This window comes from Oncorhynchus nerka, linkage group LG9a (genome assembly GCF_034236695.1).
Source record: "Oncorhynchus nerka isolate Pitt River linkage group LG9a, Oner_Uvic_2.0, whole genome shotgun sequence".
NCBI classification, from domain to species: domain Eukaryota; kingdom Metazoa; phylum Chordata; class Actinopteri; order Salmoniformes; family Salmonidae; genus Oncorhynchus; species Oncorhynchus nerka.
In genome coordinates this window covers 40790443-40816390 of record NC_088404.1, presented here as the reverse complement: position 1 = coordinate 40816390, position 25948 = coordinate 40790443, and the positions used below count along the sequence as shown (strand labels likewise).

General features: G+C 42.3%; 1 protein-coding gene across 2 annotated transcripts; it reads left to right on the top strand.

Moving 5' to 3' along the window:
• The first annotated feature begins 953 nt into the window (after positions 1 to 953).
• On the top strand, positions 954 to 25948 carry siah1 (siah E3 ubiquitin protein ligase 1). Of its 2 annotated transcripts, none has more exons than XM_029668152.2 (3): positions 954 to 1128; positions 11459 to 11515; positions 24106 to 25948. In XM_029668152.2, exons 2-3 carry the CDS (start codon positions 11506 to 11508, stop codon positions 24954 to 24956), a joined length of 861 nt encoding a protein of 286 aa, XP_029524012.1. In that variant the 5' UTR covers positions 954 to 1128; positions 11459 to 11505; the 3' UTR covers positions 24957 to 25948. The 2 variants fall into 2 exon arrangements, with proteins under 2 accessions (XP_029524012.1, XP_029524011.1); XM_029668151.2 differs by lacking the exon at positions 954 to 1128 and adding an exon at positions 6345 to 7154.

Genomic DNA, 25948 nt, shown 5'->3' with positions numbered 1-25948 from the left:
AAGGAGAGTTGTATGGCATTGAAGCTTGTCTGGAGGTTAGTTAACACAGAAGGGCCAGAAGTATACAGAATGGTGTCATCTGCGTAGAGGTGAATCAGAGAATCACCAGCAGCAAGAGCGACATCATTGATGTATACAGAGAAAAGAGTCAGCCCGAGAATTGAACACTGTGGCACCCCCATAGAGACTGCCAGAGGTCCGGACAACAGGCCCTCCGATTTGACCCACAGAACTCTGTCTGAGAAGTAGTTGGTGAACCAGGCGAGGCTGTAATTTGAGAAACCAAGGCTGTTGAGTCTGCCGATAAGAATGCAGTGATTGACAGAGTCGAAAGCCTTGGCCAGGTTGATGAACACGGCTGCACAGTATTGTCTTTTATCGATGGAGGTTATGATATCGTTTAGGACCTTGAGCGTGGCTGGGAAACCAGATTGCATAGCGGAGAAGGTACGATGGGATTCGAAATGGTCAGTGATCTGTTTGTTAACTTGGCTTTCGATGACCTTAGAAAGGCAGGGTAGGATAGATATAGGTCTGTAAAGTTTTTCAGGGGAAAGTAATCGTATTACATTACTGAGTTTGGGTAATCCAAAAGTTACGTTGCTGATTACAATTTTGGACAGGTAACTAGTAAACTGTAACGGATTACATTTAGAAAGTAGCCTACCCAACCTTAACACAGCATAGCCATAGGCCTATTTTTTTCTTCTTCCATTTCCACTTTTCAATTTAAATGACTGTGGTTCCATTACAGGAGAATGAGTTGTTTAGTAGCCCAAGTAAATTCAGAGTGTGGTAAATTAAGCTCACAAATAAAGCAGAATACCATGTTAGCTGCTACTGTTTGGATACTGAAAATATTTTTTAATGACGCCTACTACAACCATTAGTGCGTTCATGTACTTAAAGCGCGTGCTCCTTTGCGCCGCTCTGGTGAGAAACTATTTCAACAACCGTGCGCGGTCACGAGACCGGTGAGTACTTGGACGACAGTCGTCTCGTCTCCAGTACAACGCGAATGTGGAAACACTGTAGGTAAAGAGTGAAGGACTGTAGAATTGGAGTGGAATCCCTTGTGGATTACGTCGCAGTAGCTAGCTACAATATAAAAAGGACATTTCATCAAAGGTAAGTAGTGCGGATGTTTTACCGGGATGTACTCGGAAAAACAACACCGATGCTAACGTTGTTACATAGCCATCTTCATAATAGCATGTTCAGCTAACTGTGTTAACGTTAGATAGCTACCGTTAGCTGCTTCACGTCGTAAACTAGATATGCTGGCTAACGTTAAATTATCTGGTAAACTATCTAACTATATATGTGGATGGTTAAGTGATAATTCCGGTCACCGCATCGGAGGCTTTGTTGTACCTAGTTAGCTACTGTACTGTAGCTAGGTCAGAATACCTAACTGATGTTGGCTAGCTACATGATTCGGGTAGGCCGCGCTCTCTACTACTAAGCAACTAGCTAACGTTACAGTAACTGGCTAGTAAGATTGCTGTCTCCCATGTCGTGCCAAAATTGGCTCAACTCATGCAATTTACCGAATTTGTCAGCTAACGTTAACTTTACCTAGTTTACACAGCAAGTGAACATTTTGCGGTTTTGTGAAGCAATGTTGGATAACTAGCTGCTAGCGGACATTGATTTGTTTATGTTGTAACGTTAGCTACGCTAACCGCTATGGTGACGACATCGTCTCAGCAGATTTGTTCGCATAGTCTGGGCCTCCGTAGTTAGCTAGTTGAATATACATACCTTGCAACTCTGCACTTGTTTGCTAAAGCGCTGTCTTTGAATGTCAAACATGTCTGAAGTTAGCGATGTCAGTGCTTCGCTGACATGAATGAGCCTGATTTGATTGTAGACTAGTTGTGCCAATCATATGTGGCAGGTTCTGCATCACCTCTGTCAACCTTTACTTTATATTCATAATCCCATGTTTCTCCATAAATCTTAAACTGAGAATATAGCCAGTTTTCCTTTGAAAATATAGAGGGTCGTTGTCAATAACACTAAACAATACGGTGCAGAGCAACCATTGACAACTAACTGCGTGCCGTTCAAGGGATTGTGAAATACATGTTAATTTTGGTTTTGTATATCATCATCTCTTGAAGAGCGTAGTCAGAACTACACATTTCTGATAATCCCATGCAAGTAAATATTATGTCATTTCAGATACAGTAGGTGAGTGGAGCCTCACGATATATCTCTCAAATACCACCATTAATTTGATATTTGAGTGATATAAAAATCAACTATACCTGGAAAGTACGAGTGGTTTAGGTTCATTTCCCATCCTGTCAACATTGTTTTTAAGTGTTGAATCGGTGCTGACAGACATGATAGGCCACATTGATGGACCACATCAGATTGGATAGCTAGCTGATAACAGATCACGTCAATATGGCTAGTTAACAAGCTCACTTTCAGGGGATAAATTAGATGGCTATATACAAATATTGTTTGATTTGCTTGCTATTTATAGTGGTGATGGCAGTAGTCCAACTGACAACTTTGCCCAGAAGGAAGACTTGCTGAGGTCATGCCCTTTCCAAAAGCCTGATGAAGCAAGCTAAATGACACCTTGTTTGCTTAGCTAGATAGGTTTCTGAAGTTACATGATCAGTTGATGTTTACTGATTGTGAAAAGCATGCAGTTGCTTGCTGTATAACTCTGAGATGGTTAAATGTGGAATAGTGGTTCATGTGTAGTTCTTCTTACTATGCTCTTCGAGAGGTGACGTTAAGACCAAATAGTTATAACCTTCATTTAACAATCCCTTGAATGGCACATGGTGTCAATGGGTTTTTAGCAGTGTTCGGGGGGCAAGGAGAACCCCAGCTCTGCAAAAACCATTGACAACTACAAACCAAATCTAACTCTGTATTGATAATGGCCGAGTAAAATGGATGCGATAGAGGTCGACCAAAACAATGGAAATGCGTGGAGGAAAGATCCTGAATCTCCTCATGCGCCCCCAGCACAATTAACCAACCAACATGTAGGCTGTAGTTGAGGTAAAAATATAGTATAATGCTTGTATGACAGTCAACCCCAATACATGTTCATGTTGTCACCAATCAAGTTCATTACAGTTAGAAATGAAAGGAGCTGTTTGCAAATCGAGCTAGTGTAGGTAGGTATGTTGTGGTTTGTTGATAAACTACTTGCAGAATTGTTTCTGATTTCCTTAGGTCCTTGATTTTGGATGTAATTGTGCACTGCATCCATCTCATGTCCAATGTATCAACTACGACAGAGAACCGTTTCCTTGTGTAATGTTTGTGTGATTTAGTTAGCCAAAGCATAACCTTATTTTTAGGACTACTGTTTCAGGCATCTGTTGGTTGGAAACAATGCACCAAAGACTGCCAGTATTGATAGTGTCTTATGACTGGCCTGGGTTTAATAAATGAAATGGCTGACTGCCTGGTTCATGACTGTAGTAGCCTGTCCTGTTGCTCCCTGACTTGCTGGCAGCTGCACATGTATAGTGAATTGAACATGGTGACAGGCGGACAGCTGTCTCTAGCAGCAGGGGGTCCAGTTTGGTAACTCACTCACTGGCTCTCAAACAGTGAGGGAATTCTATATACTTTGAAAGTGCTCTGTCTGCCTCTTTTAATTCTCTCTAAATCAGAATCCCCCTCTCCTGCATCATAGATTGGCTTAATGAACATGCTACTGGATGTGTGTGTTTTGCAGAAGCGTGGGCTGGATGTTTGAAGGTGGGTGTTTCTGCCTTCAGATTCCAACCCTCAATGTAACTTTTCCATGGCAACACATGCTTCTGCTTATAATGCTCTTCTGCCCAGGGTGAGTTGGCTGCTTTGCCCAGGCTGCTCTTGTATACCAGGAAGTTGAGTGAATAAATACTCTGTTTCTGGGGTTGAGCAAACTTCTGTATATAGCAAACTATTATTATATTTTTGCGAAGGGGGTGTCACAAAGCAGGCTACTTTTTTTGCAGTCAAAATGTTAGCTTAGCGCTATCTAAAACTGTGTTTGTGGGCGGCATAGTTTCCTGCCCTGTCAGTAAAACGATTAGTTAATTTGTGTTCTTGCTTCTAGATGAGTTATTTTTCCCTCTTGTGAGGCGAGGAGAGTTGTGTGTTGGTTTACTCTGCCATGGAAGGAAGTTTGCCTGTGCTTTCTTTGAGTAGGTGGAGTGGGTTGTCACTGCAGCTGTTTACATGGAAGGTGTGTTTCTATGGATGCATTCAAGAGTGAAAATAGGCTAGTCCACTCTGTCTGATCAGACTACTGCAATGCCTTTGTCAGTGTCTTTCACTTATTGTCAAGGTGTGTTCTTTGTGGTAGACCCATGGTACATTTCCACTGGGCTACCTGTTTTGCATCCTGCTGGCTGTGAGTTCTATGCATCCTGTCCTTTTTCCGGTGTCTACAGCTTGGATGTAGCCTAAATATTATGACACATTTAAGATGGAAATGCATGTGCCACTTCCCTCCCTTTTAGTAATAAGCTTGACAAGGTTTTTAAAATTAATATTCTTTTAAACTAAGAGGTAGGCTATATCCAAATGACTGTAAATGTGGCTTTAATAGTCATTATACTGTAAGAACAACTGTAAGAGCTACCCTTTTGCCTGCTGTTTTGTGCTCTGCCTGGCACCTGACTCTTTGAGTAACCTTTTGTTCACCAGCCTGTTAAAGGATGCCAAAGAATATGCTCCTGCTTTTAGTAGTTAGAATTCCTCTGTCTGGCCTCCTGATTGGCGCAGTGGTCTAAGGCACTGTATCGCTGTGACACTAGAGATCCTGGTTAGAGTCCAGGCTCGACCGGGAGACCCACGGGGCGGTGCGCAATAGGCCCAGCGTTGTCTGGGTTAGGGGAGGGTTTGGCCGGCAGGGATGTTCTTGTCCCATCATGCACTAGCGACTCCTGTGGCGGGCCGGGCACAATGCATGCTGACACGGTCGCCAGGTGTACAGTGTTTCCTCTGACACATTGGTGCGGCTGGCTTCCAGGTTGTTGTGTCAAGAAGCAGTGCGGCTTGGCTGGGTCCTGTTTCGGAGGATGCCCGGCTCTCGACCGTCGCCTCTCCTGAGTCCGTACGGGAGTCGCAGCGATGGGACAAGACTGGTAGTTACAATTAGATACCACAAAATAGGGGAGAAAAGGGGGGAAATAAAAAAGGATGTCTGTCTGTACATTTTAGCAAGCACTCTTATCCAGAGCGACTTACATTCGTGCATTCATCTTACATTGTCTCACCTAGTAATCTTATCACAATCTAGCAAGTACATTACTTTCAAATGTTACTCAGGGAGGGAAGGGCAGTGAATGTGCTTTCTGCCTAGTCTATTGACAGTTTATTAGTAAGTATTGTTAGGTTGGTAATGAGGTCAGTATAGAATACATGGTAAAGTATTGTTGCTGTTCTAGCACTTAATGAGATTTTACGATATACCTGTTGCTGAAACCTATTTCGACACATTTGGTCTAAGTTTGTCTGAATGATTGAGACCAATGGCCTCTATAATACCTGTACTTTTGGCTCTCATGTCTCTGAATAATTTCATTGGAAGTCTATTTGGATTAGAAAAGATACAGTAGCTACAACGGTTACATTGCCACAATACATGACTAGGGCTGGCACAATTCCTGTAGAACTGTACCCGACAGTTATGGGTGCAGACCATCATGAGAATAAAATAACCGGCAGAACCATTTTTTGTGTGTTTGGAACGAACTGAAGACTGGATGCCCGGGCATTTGTGCGGTTTGAGTCTTTCTGCTGTAACAGACTCTATAACGTGATCAAACTTTGTTGCTCCTTGCCTGAAACAAGCAAGGTGTTGTAGCAAATGAGTCTATAGTTGCCTGGGCAACATCCCCCTCCCTGCAGCAGTAGCACATGCATTCAGGAACAGAGGAGAAAATGGTTGGAACGGTGACTGCGGAAATGACCAATAAGTCATCCAAAATTCCATGACTGTCACTGCCCTGTCCATGCTCAGAGAGAGAGAGTGTGTGTTGAGGTTATGAAGTATTTTTGGTATCAACTCTGAATATTGTGCTGTGCATTTGTAATGTATACTCTGACCTGTTTGTGATTAGGCTGTCTACTCCACTGTGAGGCTGTTTTTGGGACTGTGTGTCACTGAGTGGAAGTAAGGGTACTTGTGTGTTCTCCAGCTCTCAACTCTCTCCAGTTTCTTTGTCTAGTCTGCATGGTCAGGGGAAGGGAGGGAAGCAGGCAGGACTGTGTTAGCCCAGCTGGAGGTGGAGCTGCCAGAGCTGTAATCTGAGAAGGGCCCCACTCCCCAGAAAGAGGGTGGGGGAGAGCGTGAGCATGCGCTCTCCAGTCTGACATTGGACTCCTTAGCCTACAGGGAGCAGTGCAAGCGTCAGGCAAGGGGGACTGCTCTATGGTGCTCAGCCAGGACTGTCTGTTTCACCCTAATACCTGCCTCTCGCCGCCTTCTCCACTGACTGACTGGATCACTCAGAAGATAGTGACCGAGCAGGGAGTGGTTACCTAGACTAGGGCTTTCAGGAGAAGAACACTGCCAGTGTTTCCTTAGCTTCCTCTTCAACGTGCTCCATTTCTTTCCCTGTCTCCTTGGCTGGGCTGCATGCTTGCAGCGGAGCTGGATATACTTGTGTAACATTCCTGGATTACAGCTACGTGTTATTTAAAAAAAAATATATATATATATATATATATTTTTTTTTTCTCCTTCTATTTGGGCCCCTCCTACCCGTGGCTCCTCCACCCTTCCTTGTGGCCTTTTCCTGGGCTGCACTTTAAAGAGGATTAAGACTCCAGCCTCCTGCCCTCTGCCGTGCTGGTGAAAGAAGTGCCTGAATCAGTCTCTGGCTCTGTTTGAGGCGTCCAGCCCGCCAAGGTGTCTGGCCCTGGACCCCCAGGCTCTGACTGCAGTAGTACATCTGTTTTCTGATGGGAGTTTAAGTAGAGACCTAGGGAGAGCGACGGGAAAGGATCTGCCCTCTGTTATGGGCTGTTTTTGTTCCTATGGAAAAACCGCGATGAAGAGTTCCCTCACACTCTCCCTATGTCGGGCAGAGCTAATGTTCAGCCCATGAACTCATGGAAGGGGGTGCTCAAGCTCTTCACATGCATAGCTTCTAGAACAACTGCCAACAAACCTAAAGGTAAAATGTCCTATTTGCACACTCGGTGGCTCATAAATATTGCTCTGCTCATTTTCTGTGAGAATGTCTGTTGGAATGTTTGCCCCCTTTCCCCTTGCGCCTCCTATAGCTGAGGTGCAACTGTGGTGTCATAAATACCTACTGGTATTCACTTCTGTCCAGTAATGGCTTTGTTTTCTGCAAGGCACTGCAGGTCCTAAGAATGGCAGGGCATTTTTTATATACCTTGTATATGCAGGGGTGTGAGAGACTGGACATGAGTGGAGAACCAAGAATGGCATGTTTTGTTAAGTAGAAATGCTTTTGTTTTTCTGACCCTCTGTACAAACATACCGAACAATTGTCATGGTTGCCAACGCTGTCGTTGTCTCCCTCTGTTGTGTTTTGGATGTTATGCTGCTTTGAAGTGGTGTTCCTCTCCTCTGCAGCAGTGTGGAGGGCACATGCAGACGGCGTGTTTGATAGTAAACAGCAGCCGGAGTTTACAGAAAGGGGGCAGGCAGAGACTCGCCGCCTCTACTAGGCCACGCTTACTCAAAGCCGATCACCTACATGGAGGCAGCTGCTGATACACATGATAGTGTTTGTTTTGGGTTTAGCCTACATCTGCTAGATTCTGGTGGTCCTTACCGGCCGTCATCGTAGAGAAGTCATATTTTAACGAGGTAGTGACGTGAATTCATAGATTTACCCTACACAAAGACTACATGATTCAACAAATGTGCTAGACCGGAAGAAGTTTAAATGATAAAACAACCAATCTGACATGAGTTCTGTGCAGAGATTTGGATCCATATTAAGACTATATGCCATTTAGCAGAAGCTTTTATCCAATGTGTCTTACAGACTTGTGCATACATTATTCGTGCAGATGCTCCTGTGCATTGAACCCACTAGAGGTCGACTGATTATGATTTTAACGCCAATACCGATTATTGTAGGACCAAAAAAAAGCCGATACCGATTAATCGGACGATTAAAAAAAAAAAATATATATATATATATATATTAAAATTTTTGTAATAATGACCATTACAACAATACTGAATGAACACTTATTTTAACTTGATATAATACATCAATAAAATCAATTTAGCCTCAAATAAATAATGAAACCTGTTCAATTTGGTTTAAATAATGCAAAAACAAAGTGTTGGAGGAGAAAGTAAAAGTGCAATATGTGCCATGTAAAAAAGCTAGTTCCTTGCTCAGAACGTATGAAAGCTTTTTAACATGAGTCTTCAATATTCCCAGGTAAGAAGTTTTAGGTTGTAGTTATTATAGGAATTATAGGACTATTTCATATACCTTTTGACTATTGGATGTTCTTATAGGCACTTTAGTATTGCCAGTGTAACAGTATAGCTTCCATCCCTCTCCTCGCTGCTACCTGGGCTCGAACCAGGAACACATCGACAACAGACACCATCGAAGTAGCGTTACCCATGCAGAGCAAGGGGAACAACTACTCCAAGTCTCAGAGCGAGTTAGGTTTCAAAAGCTATTAGCGCGCACCCCGTTAACTAGCTAGCCTTTTCACATCGGTTACACCAGCCTAATCTCGGGAGTTGATAGGCTTGAAGTCATAAACAGCGCAATGCTTGAAGCACAATGAAGAGTTGCTGGCAAAACGCACGGAAGTGCTGTTTGAATGAATGCTTACTAGCCTGCTGGTGACTACCATCGCTCAGTTGGACTGCTCTATCAAATCATAGACTTAATTATAACATAATAACACACATAAATACGAGCCTTTGGTCATTAATATGGTCGAATCCGGAAACGAGACATTTATTCTTTCAGTGAAATATAAACAGTTCAGTACTTTATCTAACGCGTGGCATCCATCAGTCTAAATATTCCAGTTACATTGCACAACCTTCAATGTTATGTCATAATTACATAAAATTCTGGCAAATTAGTTCGCAATGAGCCAGGCTGCCCAAACTGTTGCATATACCCTGACTCTGCGTGCAATGAACGCAAGAGAAGTGACACAATTTCACCTGGTTAATATTGCCTTCTAAACTGGATTTCTTTTAGCTAAATATGCAGGTTTAAAAATATATACTTCTGTGTATTGATTTTAAGAAAGGCATTGATGTTTATGGCTAGGTACACGTTGGAGCAACGACAGTCCTTTTTCGCGAATGCGCATCGCATCGATTATATGCAACGCAGGACACGCTAGATAAACTAATACCATCAACCATGTGTAGTTATCACTAGTGATTATGATTGATTTGTTTCTTAATAAGATGAGTTTAATGCTAGCTAGCAACTTACCGTGGCTTCTTACTGCATTCACGTAACAGGCAGTCCTCGTGAGGCAGGTGGTTAGAGCTTTGGACTAGTTAACCGTAAGGTTGAAAGATTGAATCCCTGGGCTGACAAGGTAAAACATCCATGTATCTCATACCATTTTAAAGCTATTCTCGTTAATCCCACCAGTGTCCGATTTCAAATATGCTTTACAGCAAAAGCACCACAAACGATTGTTAGGTCACCACATAGCCACAGAAAAACACAGCCATTTTTTTCCAGCTAAAGAGAGGAGTTAAAATGAATCACTAACCTTTGATCTTCATCAGATGACACTAATAGGACTTCATGTTACACAATACATGTATGTTTTGTTTGATAAAGTTCATATTTATCAAAATATGAGTTTACATTGGCGCGTTACATTCACTAGTTCCAAAAACATCCAGTGATTTTGCATAGCCACGTCATTCAACAGAAATACTCATCATAAATGTAGATGATAATACAAGTTATACACATGGAATTATAGATATACCTCTCCTTAATGCAACCGCTGTGTCTGATTTTTAAAAAAAACTTTACGGAATAAGCCAGCCATGCAATAATCTGAGACGGCGCTCAGGACATAAACAAGAACATAAACAAATGACATGATAAATATTCCCTTACCTTTGATCTACATCAGAAAGCACTCCAGGAATCCCGGGTCCACAATAAATGTTTGTTTTGTTCAAAAATGTCCGTTATTTATGTCCAAATACCTTCTTTTGTTAGTGCATTTGGTATACATATCCAAACGCTCATTCTGGTCAGCGTTATATCGGACAAACTTCAAAAAAGTTATATTACCGGTCGAAGAAACATTTCAAACTAAGTACAGAATCGATCATTAGGATGTTTTTAACATATAGCTTCAATAAAGTTCCAACCGGAGTACTCCTTCTGGTCTTCGTGAGCAATGGAACGCAAGTGACTGCCATGAGGAATAAGCATGATCAAAAAATGGCTGACTGCCAGACACCTGACTGATTCTGCTATCATTCACTCCCACAACACCATAAAGTCAACCATCAATAGAAATTATGAGACATCTAGTGGAACCCCTAGGCAGTGCAACATCATTAATATCTCAAGGGGATTTCATTGGGGACTCTGGTGAATACATACAAAGCTCAGATTTGACTTCCTGTTTTGATTTCAACTCAGGATTTTGCCTGCCATATGAGTTCTGTTATATTCAGACATCATTCAAACAGTTTTAGGAACTTCAGTGTTTTCTATCCAATAATAATAATAATAATAATATGCATATATTAGCAACTGAGACTGAGGAGCAGGCCGTTTACTTTAGGCACCTTATTCATCCAAGCTACTCAATACTGCCCCCCAGCCATAAGAAGTTAATCGGTCGACCTCTAGAACCCACTGTCCTGGCATTGCAAGCGCCACACTCTACCAACTGAGCGACAGAGGACCACAATCAAAACCTCAATCAGTGGACTGATTTCGTCAAATATTTCCAAGTTAGTGTCAGTCAGGATGTAGCCAGTTGTTGTAATATGATAGGCCTAAAGGTTGTGCTGAGAACAGACTGAAGAGGGAAATTGATGCTCCATGTAATGTACTTTGCATTAGTAGTGTTAACCCATTGCATGATGGAAGCAGTGGGTTTCCAGTGGAATGTGTGAGGCCAAGAGCGCTCAGTATTGGCACTCCAGCTAATATGGTTCTAGCCATTACATTTTTGTTTCCACAACTCACTGATTAACACTTAATTTGTATCTGTGCTGTTTGGGGAGGTCTGAGTCAGTCCCCAACACATGTCCACCTTCATACTATAGCTAGAACTGTTGACTATGACCAGCCCTGAATGGTCACCCTGCAGAGAACAGAAGGTGGGCATATGGGCCTTTACAGAACTCTGAGACTGCAGTGGTGTTGATAGATGTGTTTCTATGGCTACCTCAGCTCCATTTGACTTACTTTTTAAGATTTGTTTTTACTCCACTAGTTAACCTCTCTTCTCTCTCCCCTTTCAGAGTTACCCATTTTTCAAGAGAAGAAGAAAGCCTTATTTGGGAATCTTATGGACGAAGGCAAGCAACATTTTCTTTCTCGTGTGTTTGTCTGTATCCATGTTTGGGTTAACCCAGGGGAAGCAGCTTGTTTGATAAAGCAGGGGAGGTGTTTGGAGGATTGTAGAGGTCATCTAATGAAGGTTCAGTGAGTGTGATTGGTAGATGGAGGAGAGGTCATCACCCTGAGCTGGTTTAGTAATCAACTCCTCTCCATCTGGAGGGACATATTGAGCATCTCGTCCTCGTGTGCCATTCACCCCAGCTTCCCAACACACTGGTCGGGAGGAGAGAGTCCTAACACAACCTAATCCCAACCTACTGTCTGTACCTCCCTCTTGTTTGATTGCCGCACAATTTCTCACGTGCCTGACCAGAACCTGCCCCCACCCCCCCCCCCAAACGTAGTTCCTACTACGTATGAACATAAATAAGAAATTCAAATATGGTGGAATGCTAGACCCATCTCTTGAAGTGATTCGGGTACAACCGCTTGTGTTTCCTGTGTAAAGACATGACCTCTAGAGTTTCCACTAGCACCACAAGTCAGCCCATCCTACAACAAAGAACACGGTGGACACAAACACTTCTGACTGCGCATCTAGTCCTACCAGAGGTCTAGTAGCTAGCCTGCTCTCCTCTTAGATACCATGTGTACTGCTCGTTTCAGCAAAAGTCATTCTGCCCTCTTAACCATTAGCATGAGAAAAGCATGATAACGATGTCAAATGGTTCTTTAGACGTTATGTTTAATGAGGCACAAGACCTGGTTGTTTCAAGTGTTCATTGAGCCCTAAAGTCTTGGGATAATTTCCACTATTTATGGTGAACGTGCTTTGTTCTGATCTCTGCAGTGGCCTCCGCTCAGCTGCTCTTACTCTGGCCTGTACGCCCTAGTTCTAAATCATGAATGTCTATCCTCTTCCTCAGTAGGAGAAATAATCATGTAGCTGGTTCCTCCAATGGGAATCACTGCAGGCACACCAATGTGCGCACTCTCAGAGCAGTGTTGTTTATGCTCATTATGGCACCAGTCCCATGGGTGTCTGCATTAGTGTTGCACGGTATATCAAAATTAGGTTATTTTTCCGATACTAGAACATGAAATATGGTTCGCTACTAGAATTAGTTTATTTTGATACTTCTGTCAAATTTGTCTCACGGGTCAAGCCTGTGTATCAGCGCAGCCGACTTATTGCTAACCTGCACTGGGAGTCTGGGTTAACACTTGAATAATGATTGCAACATGGCATGTAGACATTTTGAAACTGCTTTCTTATACTGTTCGCAAAACAATGTCCATACACGCTAAAACACTTTACAACGCAAGAAGATACTGGTAGCTTCCAGCTTTGTAGGCAAACTTCCTTTGCTGGCTGACAGCTAAAGCTAACCTCAGTTCACTGCCCTAGTACTTTGTGACAATGTGCAAACCATAATGTGAAATATGCTGTTTGCCACCAAAAACGTTAATTCACTTATTCGGTCTCTCTCATGTCTCTCCCGAAGGCTGCTGCATCATGGGGGACGACATGTTTACTGTTGCCTTGTCATTTGTAGTCACACAAAATCAGCCAAACAAGCTCAATAACTCAATGCATGCACACTCCTTAGTAAATATTCATTCACCTGTATTGTAGATAGGCCCAGGTTATGTTTTGATTTACCTAATTTATGGTTGGCCACCCTTGATGGCCTGTAAAATATTGCAACATTACAATTACAGCCAAATACTTTATACGCAATGATTCCCTCTAGGGATCTAAGTTAAGATCGTCCCTAGAACAATAAAAACAATATATACGTTCAAAACAGATAGCAGAGCCAAAATTCATACAACCACTGCACATTAAAAAAAAGCAATGAGGCTGATGCAACCGAGCAGACCGTTTAGCTTAATGTTGATAGTTTTATTTCTTCATATTATAAAGCTCTACAATGTGCTGCACATATTCCAAAATGCAATTATTGAGAACATCGGTCTCAAAAGTCCACTGCATGAGTGAGCGTTTTCATTTGACCGAGATGAAAAATATCCCTTAGAAATTAAGAGAGCGGGGAGATCAAAAGATGCATCACCTAGCATGGGTTACTAATGACTGACATTAATACTAGTCTTTGGCAGCTGGGCAATAAAATAACTTTGATTTTGAAAATAAATAGACAATGAAAAAATTACTGGTTACAATGGGATAATAATTGCTTGCAAAATAATTACCTCAACAGTTCTATGGTTGTATTTTGGCTAGGCTACTTTGAAATTACAAACGTCCAAGTTTTAAACGTCCAAGTTTAGATAAAGTATAGATAAATAAATAGCTCCCAAATGCTGACCGCCTCTGCTCAGATTCAAGGTGATTGATGTGTGGTGCGCAACAGGCACTGTCCTTAACTCTCCGGTCTTGTGACTATTTAATCTGAACGTACCGTGCTTCGAGTCGGCTATGTTGCCAGAATCCGACCTTTTTAGATGTCAATGTTAATTATCCTTCATTGTATTTGACTGGTGTAAAACATAAAAAAGTAATTTATACAGAAAAATGTAATGATACTGAACTCAAGATGCCCAATGATTGAACAGAGTATTTTATGGGCTGGATCAAGTACCATTCCGTGACTGGCTAATATGGCTTTTTTTGTGATACTAAACCTGGGATCAGTATCGAAGTCAAAATTCTGGTATTGTGACAACACTAGTCTGCATCCAGCCAGACACTGTGGCAGGCAGTACAGACTCTGGGACGAGGGAGTAAAATAGAGGCTGCTGATGCCAAAGCCTCCAGCCTCCTGGAGACAGATTGAAGAGCTGTCTGCATCTCCCTTTTCCCCGTTGCTCTAGAGCACATCACTGCCTTCATGCAGGCTGCAGCAACCCACACACACACAGGCAGATACTGTTACCGTCACTGCAGACTATTCCTACTAAAGTGCTCACTCACTCACGCCCACACACATACTAAACCTCACACACTTATAGCCCAGACAGCAGCCACCAAGTGCAACTGTTCCATTTCAACAAGCTGCTTTCTCAGCACCCACACATAGCTCTTGTTTTAGCCCTGCTAGTCTTGGCTTTGCCCTGTTGTGTTCTGTGCTAATTTGGTCCACAGATGTTGCTTGTGTGTCCAGAGCAGCTTGCTAAGAGGCCTATCAATAGGTGGAGCTTTATCCAAGCAGATGTGGTCACAGGCAGCCTTAATGACACCTACAGTTGAAGTCGGAAGTTTACATACACCTTAGCCAAATGCATTTAAACTCAGTTTTTCACAATTCCTGACATTCAATCCTAGTAAAAGAAATCCCTGTCTTAGGTCAGTTAGGATCACCACGTTATTTTAAGAATGTGAAATGTCAGAATAATAGTAGAGAATTATTTATTTATTTCATCACGTTCCCAGTGGGTCAGAAGTTTACATACACTCAATGAGTATTTGGTAGCGTTGCCTTTTAATCCCACCGCAGTGTCCGATTTCAAAAAGGTTTTACAGCGAAAGCAAACCAAACGATTATGTTAGGTCAGAGCCAAGTCACAGAAAAACAGCCATTTTTCCAGCCAAAGAGAGTAGTCACAAAAAGCAGAAAGAGAGAAATGAATCCCTAACCTTTGATCTTCATCAGATGACACTCATAGGACTTCATGTTACACAATACATGTATGTTTTGTTCGATTAAGTTCATATTTATATCAAACGATCTGTTTACATTGGCGTGTTACGTTCAGTAGTTCCAAAACATCTAGTGATTTTTGCAGAGAGCCACATCAATTTACAGTAATACTCATTGATAAGATTGATAAAAGATACAACTATTATGCACGGAATAATAGAATAATAAATAGATACACTTCTCCTTAATGCAACCGCTGTGTCAGATTTTTTTTTTTTTTTACGGAAAAAGCACACCATGCTATAATCTGAATACAGCGCTCAGAGACCAAAACAACCCAAACCGATATCTGCCATGTGTAGTCAACAGAAGTCAGAAATAGCCTTATATATATTCACTTACCTTTGATCTTCATCAGAATGGACTCCCAGGAATCCCAGTTCTACAAATGTTTGTTTTGTTCGATAATGTCCATTTATGTCCAAATACCTCCTTTTTGTTCGCGCGTTTAGCCCAGTATTCCAAATTCATGATGCGCGATCAAGTCAAAGTTCCATTACAGTCCGTAGAAACATGTCAAACGATGTATAGAATCAATCTTTAGGATGTTTTTAACAAATCTTCAATGATGTTCCAACCGGAGAATTCCTTTTGTCTTCAGAAATGCAATGGAACTCAAGCTAACTCTCAAGTGAACGTGCGTCACCAGCTCGTGGCTCTCTGGCAGACCTCTGACTCATTCCCTTCTCATTTTCCCCCACCTCACAGTAGAAGCATCAAACAAGGTTCTAAAGACTGTTGACATCTAGTGGAAGCCTTAGGAAGTGCAATTTGACCCCATAGACACTGTATTCGATAGGCCAAGAGTTGAAAAACTACAAACCTCAGATTTCCCACTTCCAGGTTGGATTCTTTCTCAGGTTTTTGCCTGCCATGTGAGTTCTGTTACACTCAGACATCATTCAAACAGTTTTAGAAACTTCAGAGTGTTTTCTATCCAATACTAATAATAATGTGCATATATTAGCAGCTGGGCTGGAGTAGCAGACGGTTTACTCTGGGCACCTTATTCATCCAAGCTACTCAATACTGCCCCCAGCCCAAAGAAGTTAAATTGTTTAACTTCTTGCGTCGAGCCAACCCGGATCCAGGATCATGACTACAGCCTCAAGCCCATTACCATAACGCAACGTTAACTATTCATGAAAATCGCAAATGAAATGAAATCAATATGCTAGCTCTCATGCTTAGCCTTTTGTTAACCTCTTGCTTCTACTTGGGACGCTTGCGTCCCAACTAGAGCTCTGGAAATGCAAATGCGCTACGCTAAATGCTAATAGTATTAGTTAAAACTCAAAAGTTCATTAAAATACACATGCAGGGTATCGAATTAAAGCTACACTCGTTGTGAATCCAGGCAACAAGTCAGATTTTTAAAATGCTTTTCGGCGACAGCATGAGAAGCTATTATCTGATAGCATGCACCAATACACTACAACACAAAAACACAGCAGGGGACGTAAACAAAATAATTAGCATTTCGGCGTTACACAAACCGCACAATAAAATAGAAAACAGTCATTACCTTTCACCATCTTCTTTGTTGGCACTCCTAGATGTCCCATAAACACTATTGGGTCTTTATTTCGATTAAATCGGGCCATATAAAGCCAAGATATCGTTATATGTAGACTGTGTGATAAACGAAAAAAACAGCGATTTCACAACGTAACGTCATTTTTTAAAATTCAAAAAGTAGACGATAAACTTTCACAAAACACTTCGAAATACGTTTGTAATGCTACTTTAGGTATTAGTAAACGTTAATAAGCGATAAAAATCATCCTTAGGCGATGTAAAAATCATTAGCTGTCGTCTTGGAAAAAATTTCATGAGAGAGCTCTTCCGGGAATGATCTGGGCGGAGACCGGAGGTAAGTGGTGCCCCTGTTTCGGTTCAACCAAGAATCAAAGATGATTCCATTCACAAGACTCTAGACAACATGGGGATGCTGTGGGAGTTGAATGCTCGGTCTTATCTAATTCGGCTCACTGTTAACAATTGCTGGAAGTGGCGCAAGGATATTTATTTCCATTTTCTGTGATCAGGTTTTCCTGCGCTTTCCGATGTAACGCACGTTATGTTATAGCCACAGTCGTGATTTAACCAGTTTTAAAAACGTCCGAGGGTTTCCTATCCACACATTCTAACCATATGAACGTACTATATTCCTGGCATGAGTAGCAGGGCGCTGAAATGTTGCGCGATTTTTAACAAAATGTTCAAAAAAGTAGAGGGTCGACTTAAGAGGTTAACAACACTGTCATCTCAGATTTTCAAAAATATGCTTCTCTACCATAGCAAAACTAGCATTTAGCGTTAGCATTTAGCATTAGCGTTAGCATCACCAGGCAACATTTTCACAAAAACCAGAAAAACATTCAAATAAATCATTTACCTTTGAAGAACTTCGGATGTTTTCAATGAGGAGACTCTCAGTTAGATAGCAAATGTTCAGTTTTCCTGAAAGATTATTTGTGCAGGAGAAATCGGTCCGTTTCCTGCGTCATGTTTGGCTACCAAAAAAAAACGAAAATTCAGTTATAAAAACGCCGAACTTTTTCCAAAATAACTCCATAATATCGACTGAAACATGGCAAACGTTTAGAATCAATCCTCAAGGTGTTTTTCTACATATCTCTTCAATGATGTATCGTTCCTGGAAGTGTGCTTCTCCCTCTGAATGGCATGGTAAAATGATTGCACCTGAGAATTGCGCACCAACTTAGACAAAGGACACCGGGCGGACCCCTGGCAAATGTAGTCTCTTATGGCCAATCTTCCAATGATATGCCTACAAATGCGTCACAATGCTGCAGACATCTTGGACGAACGGCAGAGAGCATAAGCTCGTTCACGGCACATTCACAGCCATATAAGGAGACGATAGAAAAACAGAGCTTCAAAAATTCTGCTCATTTCCTGTTTGAGGTTTCATCTTGGTTTCGCCTGTAGCATGAGTTCCGTGGCACTCACAGATAATATCTTTTTAGTTTTGAAAACGTCAGTGTTTTCTTTCCAAAGCTGCCAATTATATGCATAGTCGAGCATCTTTTCGTGACAAAATATTGCGCTTAAAACTGTAACGTTTTTTTATCCAATAATGAAATAGCGCCCCCATAGCTTCAACTGGTTAACTTGGGTCAAACATTTTGGGTAGCCTTCCACAAGCTTCCCACAATAAGTTGGGTGAATTTTGGCCCATTCCTCCTGACAGAGCTGGTGTAACTCAGTCAGGTTTGTAGGCTTCCTTGCTCGCACATGCTTTTTCAGTTCTGCACACACACTTTCTATAGGCTTGAGGTCAGGGCTTTGTGATGGCCACTCCAATATCTTGACTTTGTTGTCCTTAACCTGTTGCTTCTACTCGGGACGCTTGCGTCCCAACTAGAGCTCTGGAAATGCAAATGCGCTACGCTAAATGCTAATAGTATTAGTTAAAACTCAAAAGTTCATTAAAATACACATGCAGGGTATCAAATTAAAGCTACACTCGTTGTGAATCCAGGCAACAAGTCAGATTTTTAAAATGCTTTTCGGCGAAAGCATGAGAAGCTATTATCTGATAGCATGTAACACCCAAAAAGACCCACAGGGGACGTAAACAAAATAATTAGCATTTCGGCGTTACACAAACCGCACAATAAAATAGAAAACATTCATTACCTTTCACCATCTTCTTTGTTGGCACTCCTAGATGTCCCATAAACACTATTTGGGTCTTTATTTCGATTAAATCGGTCCATATAAAGCCTAGATATCGTTATATGTAGACTGTGTGATAAACGAAAAAAACATTGTTTCAAAACGTAACGTCATTTTTTTAAATTCAAAAAGTCGACGATAAACTTTCACAAAACACTTCAAATACGTTTGTAATGCAACTTTAGGTATTAGTAAACGTTAATAAGCGATAAAATTCATCAGGAGGCGATGTAAAGATCATTAGCTGTCCGTCTGGAAAATGTCCGGCTAGAAACTCAACGAAAATATCCGGTCCTAGACCATAGGAGATACGGTGCCCTGCATGTGTTTGACCAAGAAAAAACTCGAAGGGAAATGACAAGACTCTAGACACCGTGTGGAAGCTGTAGGTACTGCAACCTCAGTCAATTAATTGTGGTTCACCTTTATCAATGGGTTCAAGTAGCGCATGGATATATTTTCCCATTTTCAGTGATCAGTTTTTCCTGTGCTTTTCGATGTAAATGCCGTTCTGGTAAAGCCACAGCAGTGATTTAACCAGTTTTTAAACGTCTGAGTGTTTTCTATCCACACAGACTAAGCAAATGCATATACTATATTCCTGGCATGAGTAGCAGGGCGCTGAAATGTTGCGCGATTTTTAACAGAATGTTCAAAAAAGTAGAGTGTCGACTTAAGAGGATAAGCCATTTTGCCACAACTTTGGAAGTATGCTTGGGGTCAATGTCCATTTGGAAGACCCATTTGCGACCGAACTTTAACTTCTTGACTGATGTCTGGATGTTGCTTCAATATATCCTCATCATTTTCTTTGCTCGTGATGCCATCTATTTTGTGAAGTGCACCAGACCCTCCTGCAGCAAAGTGCCCCCACAACATGCTGCCACCCCCTTCTTTCACGGTTTGGAAGGTGTTCTCCGGCTTGCAAACCTCCCCCTTTTTTTCCTCCAAACGTAACTATGGTCATTATGGCCAAACAGTTCTATTTTTCTTTCATCAGACCAGAGGACATTTCTCCAAAAAGTACGATCTTTGTTCCCAAGTGCAGTTGCAAACCGTAGTCTGGCTTTTTTATGGCAGTTTTGGAGCAGTGGCTTCTTCCTTGCTGAGCAGCCTTTCAGGTTATGTCGATATAGGACTTGTTTCACTGTGGATATAGATACTTTTGTACCCGTTTCCTCCAGCATCTTCACACGGTCCTTTTGCTGTTGTTCTGGGATTGATTTGCACTTTTCGCACCAAAGTATGTTCATCGCTAGGAGACAGAACGCGTCTCATTCCTGAGCGGTATGGCGGCTGCGTCGTCCCATGGTGTTTATACTTGCATTGTACAGATGAACATGGTACCTTCAGGGGTTTGGAAATTGCTTCCAAGGATGAACTAGACTTGTGGAGGTCTACAATATTGTTTCTGGGGTCTTGGGTGATTTCTTTTGATTTTCCCATGATGTCAAGCAAATGGGCACTGAGTTTGAAGGTAGGCCTTGAAATACATCCACAGGTACACCTACCATTGACTCAAATGATGTCAATTAGCCTAACAGAAGCTTCTAAAGGCATAACATCATTTTCTGGAATTTTCCAAGCTGTTTAAAGGCAGTAAACTTCTGACCCACTGGAATTGTGATACAGTCAAATAATCTGTCTGTAAACAAATGTTGGGAAAAATGAATTGTCATGCACAAAGTAGATGTCCTAACCAACTTGCCAAAACTAGTTTTAACAAGACATTTGTGGAGTGGTTGAAAAACGCGTTTTAATGACTCAAACGTAAGTGTATGTAAACTTCCAACTTCAAACTGTACATGCACAGCTCTGCTGCCCAGTCTACCCCCTCTCTCTGCTTCCCAGCAGTCATTTCCCTCCATTTCACATGTATTTTTTGTCTGGAGCACAGTGCCTCATGGCTGTCTTCCTGCCTGTCTCTGAGCTGTGCTGTGGGTTATATAAAGCAGCAGGACCAGGGGTGGGTCACACCCAGCTCCTGCCAGGCCCAGGGAAAATCCAGCCCTCCCTCCACTCGGCGGGCTGAGTCCACCCACAAAGGCCTCAACCGCAGCCTGTTACCATGGGAACAACTGACAGGAAGCAAACTAGTGCTCTGCTCTCGCATCCATCCTAGTCCACATTGCTGTATGGAGTCTTAAAAAAAACAATTATGCAACCATGAATCTGTGTTGCTCTCCCGGGCCAAAAATAGCCTCCAAGCTCTATGCTTGCCCTTCGCTGGTCAGGCTTTATAGACAGATGGGCATATCACAGAACCTCTAGGCTGACCCTCAGCGGGAGGAAGGGAAAGGCCAATCAGTGTATAGGGCTGCCCGCCTGGACGTCCCACTCAGCCCACTGTACTGGGGCTGTGCTAAGAGAGGAACATGCCATTCTCTCTCTGGTTGTCAACAGAGAACATCGAAAGGTCCCTGGACTTTTTCCACATTTTGAGTTACGTTACAGCCTTATTCTAAAATTGATTAGAGTATGTTTTTTTAGAAAACAGGTTTTTAGAGATGTTTGCAAATGTATAAAAATAGAAATACCTTATTTACATAAGTATTCAGACCCTTTGCTATGAGACTTGAAATTGAGCCCAGGTGAATCCTGTTTCCATTGAGCATCCTTGATGTTTCTACAACTTAATTGGAGTCCACCCGTGGTAAATTAAATTGATTGTACATGATTTGGAAAGGCACACACCTGTCTATATTAGAGGTTGACCGATTTATGATTTTTCCACGCCGATACCGATTTATTGGAGGACCAAACAAGCACATACCGATTTAATCGGACGATATTTTTATTTGTGATAATGTCAATTACAACAATACTAAATTAACACTTATTTTAACTTAATATAAAACATCAATAAAATCTATTTAGCCTCAAATAAATAATGAAACTTGTTCAATTTGGTTTAAATAATGCAAAAACAAAGTGTTGGAGAAGAAAGTCATATGTGCCATGTAAAAAAGCTAACGTTTGAGTTCCTTGCTCAGAACATGAGAACATATGAAAGTTGGTGGTTCCTTATAACATGAGACTTCAATATTCCAAGGTAAGAGGTTTTAGGTTGTCGTTAATATAGTATTTATAGGACTATTTTTCTCTACCATTTGTATTTCATATACCTTTGACTATTGGATGTTCTTATAGGCACTATAGTATTGCCAGTGTAACAGTATAGCTTCCGTCTCCCCCCTCGCCCCTACCTGGGCTCGAACCAGGAACACATCGACAAGAGCCACACTCGAAGCATCGTTACCCATCGCTCCACAGAAGCCGCGGCCCTTGCAGCGCAAGCGGAATAACTACTCCAAATCTAAAAGAGAGTGATGTTTGAAACAGTATTAGCGCACACCCAGCTAACTAGCTAGCCATTTCACATTGGTTACACCAGCCATTAGGCTGATAGGCTTGAAGTCATAAACAGCGCTGTGCTTGCGAAGAGCTGCTGGCAAAACCTACGAAAGTGCTGTTTGAATGAATGATTATGGGCCTGCTGCTTTACCCATCATTTCGAAAACAAAACGTTTATTTCAGTGAAATACGGAACCGTTCGGTATTTTATCTAACGGGTGGCATCCATAAGTCTAAATATTCCAGTTACAGTGCACAACCTTCAATGTTATGTCATAATTACATAAAATTCTGGCAAATTAGTTCGCAATGAGCCAGGCAGCCCGAACTGTTGCATATACCCTGACTCTGCATGCAATGAACGCAAGAGAAATTACACAATTTCACCTGGTTAAAATTGCCTGCTAAACTGGATTAGTAGTTATAACTAGTGATTTATGATTGCTAGTTTTTTTTTTTAAAGATAAGTTTAATGCTAGCTAGCAATTTACCTTGGCTTCTACTGAATTTGAGTAACAGGCAGGCTACTCGTGGAGTGCAATGGTTAGAGCGTTGGACTAGTTAACTGTGCGGTTGCAAGATTGGGTCCCCTGAGCTGACAAGGTGAAAATCTGTCCCTGAACAAGGCAGTTAACCCACAGTTCCTAGGCAGTCATTGAAAATAAGAATGTGTTCTTAACTGACTTGCCTAGTTAAATGAAAGGCATAAAAATGTTATTTTTTTTTTTATAATCGGAAATAGGCGCCCAAAAATACCGATCTCCGATTGTTATGAAAACTTGAAATCGGCCCTAATTAATCGGCCATTCCGATTAATCGGCCGACCTCTAGTCTATATAATGGTCCCTACAGTTGACAGTGCATGTCAGAGCAAAAACCGCCCGGCTAAACTGAGCAATCGAGGAGAGGGGCCATGGTCAGGGAGGTGACCAAGAGCCCGATGGTCACTCTGACAGAGCTCCAGAGTTCCTCTGTGGAGATGGGAGAACCTGTTTTTCAGTAGCAGGGACTGGGAGACTAGTCAGGGTAAAGGGAAAAATAAACTGAGCGAAGTACAGAGATCCTTGATGAAAACCTGTAATACTTTCTGAAGGTGCTTCAACAAAGTACTGAGTAAAGGGTCTGAATACTTATGTCAAATGTTTTTATTTATACATTAGCAAACATTTCTAAATCTATTTTTGCTTTGTCATTATGGGGTGTTGTGGGTAGATTGAGGTGGAAAACGATTTACTCCATTTTAGAATAAGGCTGTAACATAACAAAATGTGGGAAAGACGAGGTCTGAATACTTTGTCTGCTGCATGTACATTATGTACTCTTCTTTTTAGACTCCTTTGCACTGAGTGTAACTATTTTTACCCTACCCGCTCTTCCTGTATGAATAGAAGGCAGTTGCCAGTAAAGTACCGGCACACATGAACAGTAAAAAAACAAAGTAAAGCATTCTGTTAGTCTTTCCAAGATACTAGACTCCTCAAATTCAAAATCTGGACCTTGAAGCCAGTTCCACTGCTTAAAACCAGGGACTGAGTTTTAGACCTGGCACACCAGGTGGGTGCAATTTAATTATCAGGTAGAACAGAAAAGCAGCAGTAGTCTGGACCTCGTAGGGTCAGAGTTCCTGTACTAGATCGTTGTTTTACACACACTTCCATTCCGTTTGAAATTGTTACATGATATTCTTCAGAACATATAGCCCACATGATCTTTGTGCATGTGAATGAACCATGACTATTGTTTTAAGAATCTGTGATTGGTCAAGCCTCATGGAAACCATTACGTTTTCCTCACTACATTCACCTATTCTCCTTTCTCCACACCAAATGTATAGTTAATTAATTATCCCGTTGTGTCTAACCCGTGTTCTCCCTGTTTCTCTACAGAAATGAGTCGCCAGACCGCCACAGCGCTGCCCACAGGAACCTCCAAGTGCGCCCCCTCCCAGCGCGTCCCCACCTTGTCCGGCACTACGGCCTCTAACAGCGACCTGGCCAGCCTGTTTGAGTGCCCTGTCTGCTTCGACTATGTGCTGCCCCCCATCCTGCAGTGCCAGAGCGGCCACCTGGTCTGCAGCAACTGCCGGCCCAAGCTCACCTGCTGCCCCACCTGCCGGGGCCCGCTGGGCTCCATCAGGAACCTGGCCATGGAGAAGGTGGCCAACTCTGTGCTCTTCCCCTGCAAGTATGCGTCGTCGGGCTGTGAGGTGACGCTGCCCCACACAGACAAGGCAGAGCACGAGGAGCTGTGTGAGTTCCGGCCGTACTCCTGCCCCTGCCCAGGGGCCTCCTGTAAGTGGCAGGGCTCGTTGGACGCGGTCATGCCCCACCTCATGCACCAGCACAAATCCATCACCACGCTGCAGGGCGAGGACATCGTGTTCCTTGCCACGGACATTAACCTGCCTGGGGCAGTGGACTGGGTCATGATGCAATCCTGCTTCGGATTCCACTTCATGCTGGTCCTGGAGAAGCAGGAGAAGTACGACGGTCACCAGCAGTTCTTTGCCATTGTGCAGCTGATCGGCACGCGGAAGCAGGCAGAAAACTTTGCCTACCGCCTGGAGCTCAACGGGCACCGGCGACGGCTCACCTGGGAGGCCACGCCCCGCTCCATCCATGAGGGCATCGCCACTGCCATTATGAACAGCGACTGCCTAGTGTTTGACACCTCCATCGCGCAGCTGTTCGCTGAGAACGGAAACCTGGGCATCAACGTCACCATATCCATGTGCTGAGGACTGTCAAGTGGACAGCCACTAACACACACACACACTTTCTCTCTCTCACACACACATACTCGGACACATTTCAGACACTACAGGACACCTGAAGTTGTACCTGGGGGGTTTGGAGGGGGGCAAGATCTTTCCCAGGGAACCTGTTGTCTTCGAACAATGTGATTTAGAATGTTCAGATCGGTTAGATTGATGAAAACAATGGAACTCTATCCCTGGGATTCAATTTGAAGCTTCATTACAATATTAGTTCTATAACTAAAGTAAAGGTATCCTTTTTTTACCTTAATGTTATGAGAATAATCCAGCATTGCCCCTTGAACCCAGAGCACACACTTCAACAGGTGGGCTCAGTTTGCAGTGGGAAGCTGGCAGAAGGGGCTCAGGGGATAGACACGGTGGGAGGAGTCAATTTGAGGGAGGATGGGAAATAAAAACAACTTATTTTTTGAAGATGTTGCATTTTTCAGCTTAGTCAAAGTGAAACTAACTTCTTTCGGTTCATTATTGTTTTGGTTTTTAGTTCTGTCCCCCCTCATTGGATGAGAAGAGAAGGTCCTGATATTGTGTGCACAGACATTGGCTGAGACGAAGCTAGTTTGTTCTCTCTCTGGAGTCTAACAGTTTTAGCCTAAACCACTGAATATCTGACCAGGAATGGGGACAATTTCTACAGTTATATTATTATTATTATTCAATGGAGATTTATCATTATCATTTTTTTGTAAGGACTTTTAATGAATGAAAAAGGCTGTAACCTTGTGGCTAATCTTCAGTGTTTGTAGATAAATTGTGTCGTTCTTTCGAAGACTTCAATGTATTTTATTTTGTAAGTTAGATTTTTCTCTTTGTTTTGTCAGTCCCTGTCTACATTCTGTTTGAGGAGTGGGTGACGCAAAGCCAAACATCTCTGGATACGTAGAACTATTGCTGGTCCCATCATTATTTTGTTTTATTTTGTCATTAAATAAATCTATCTTTTTCATACCTTG

What these genes read in the sequence shown, in the direction of transcription:
- siah1 (XM_029668151.2), top strand. Translation starts at nt 7,055, where the DNA reads ATGTCGGGCAGAGCTAATGTTCAGCCCATGAACTCATGGAAGGGGGTG. An exon ending in AACTGCCAACAAACCTAAAG is followed by an intron (nt 7,155 to 11,458) that starts GTAAAATGTCCT and finishes CTCCCCTTTCAG; the next exon opens with AGTTACCCATTTTTCAAGAG. An exon ending in TGGGAATCTTATGGACGAAG is followed by an intron (nt 11,516 to 24,105) that starts GCAAGCAACATT and finishes GTTTCTCTACAG; the next exon opens with AAATGAGTCGCCAGACCGCC.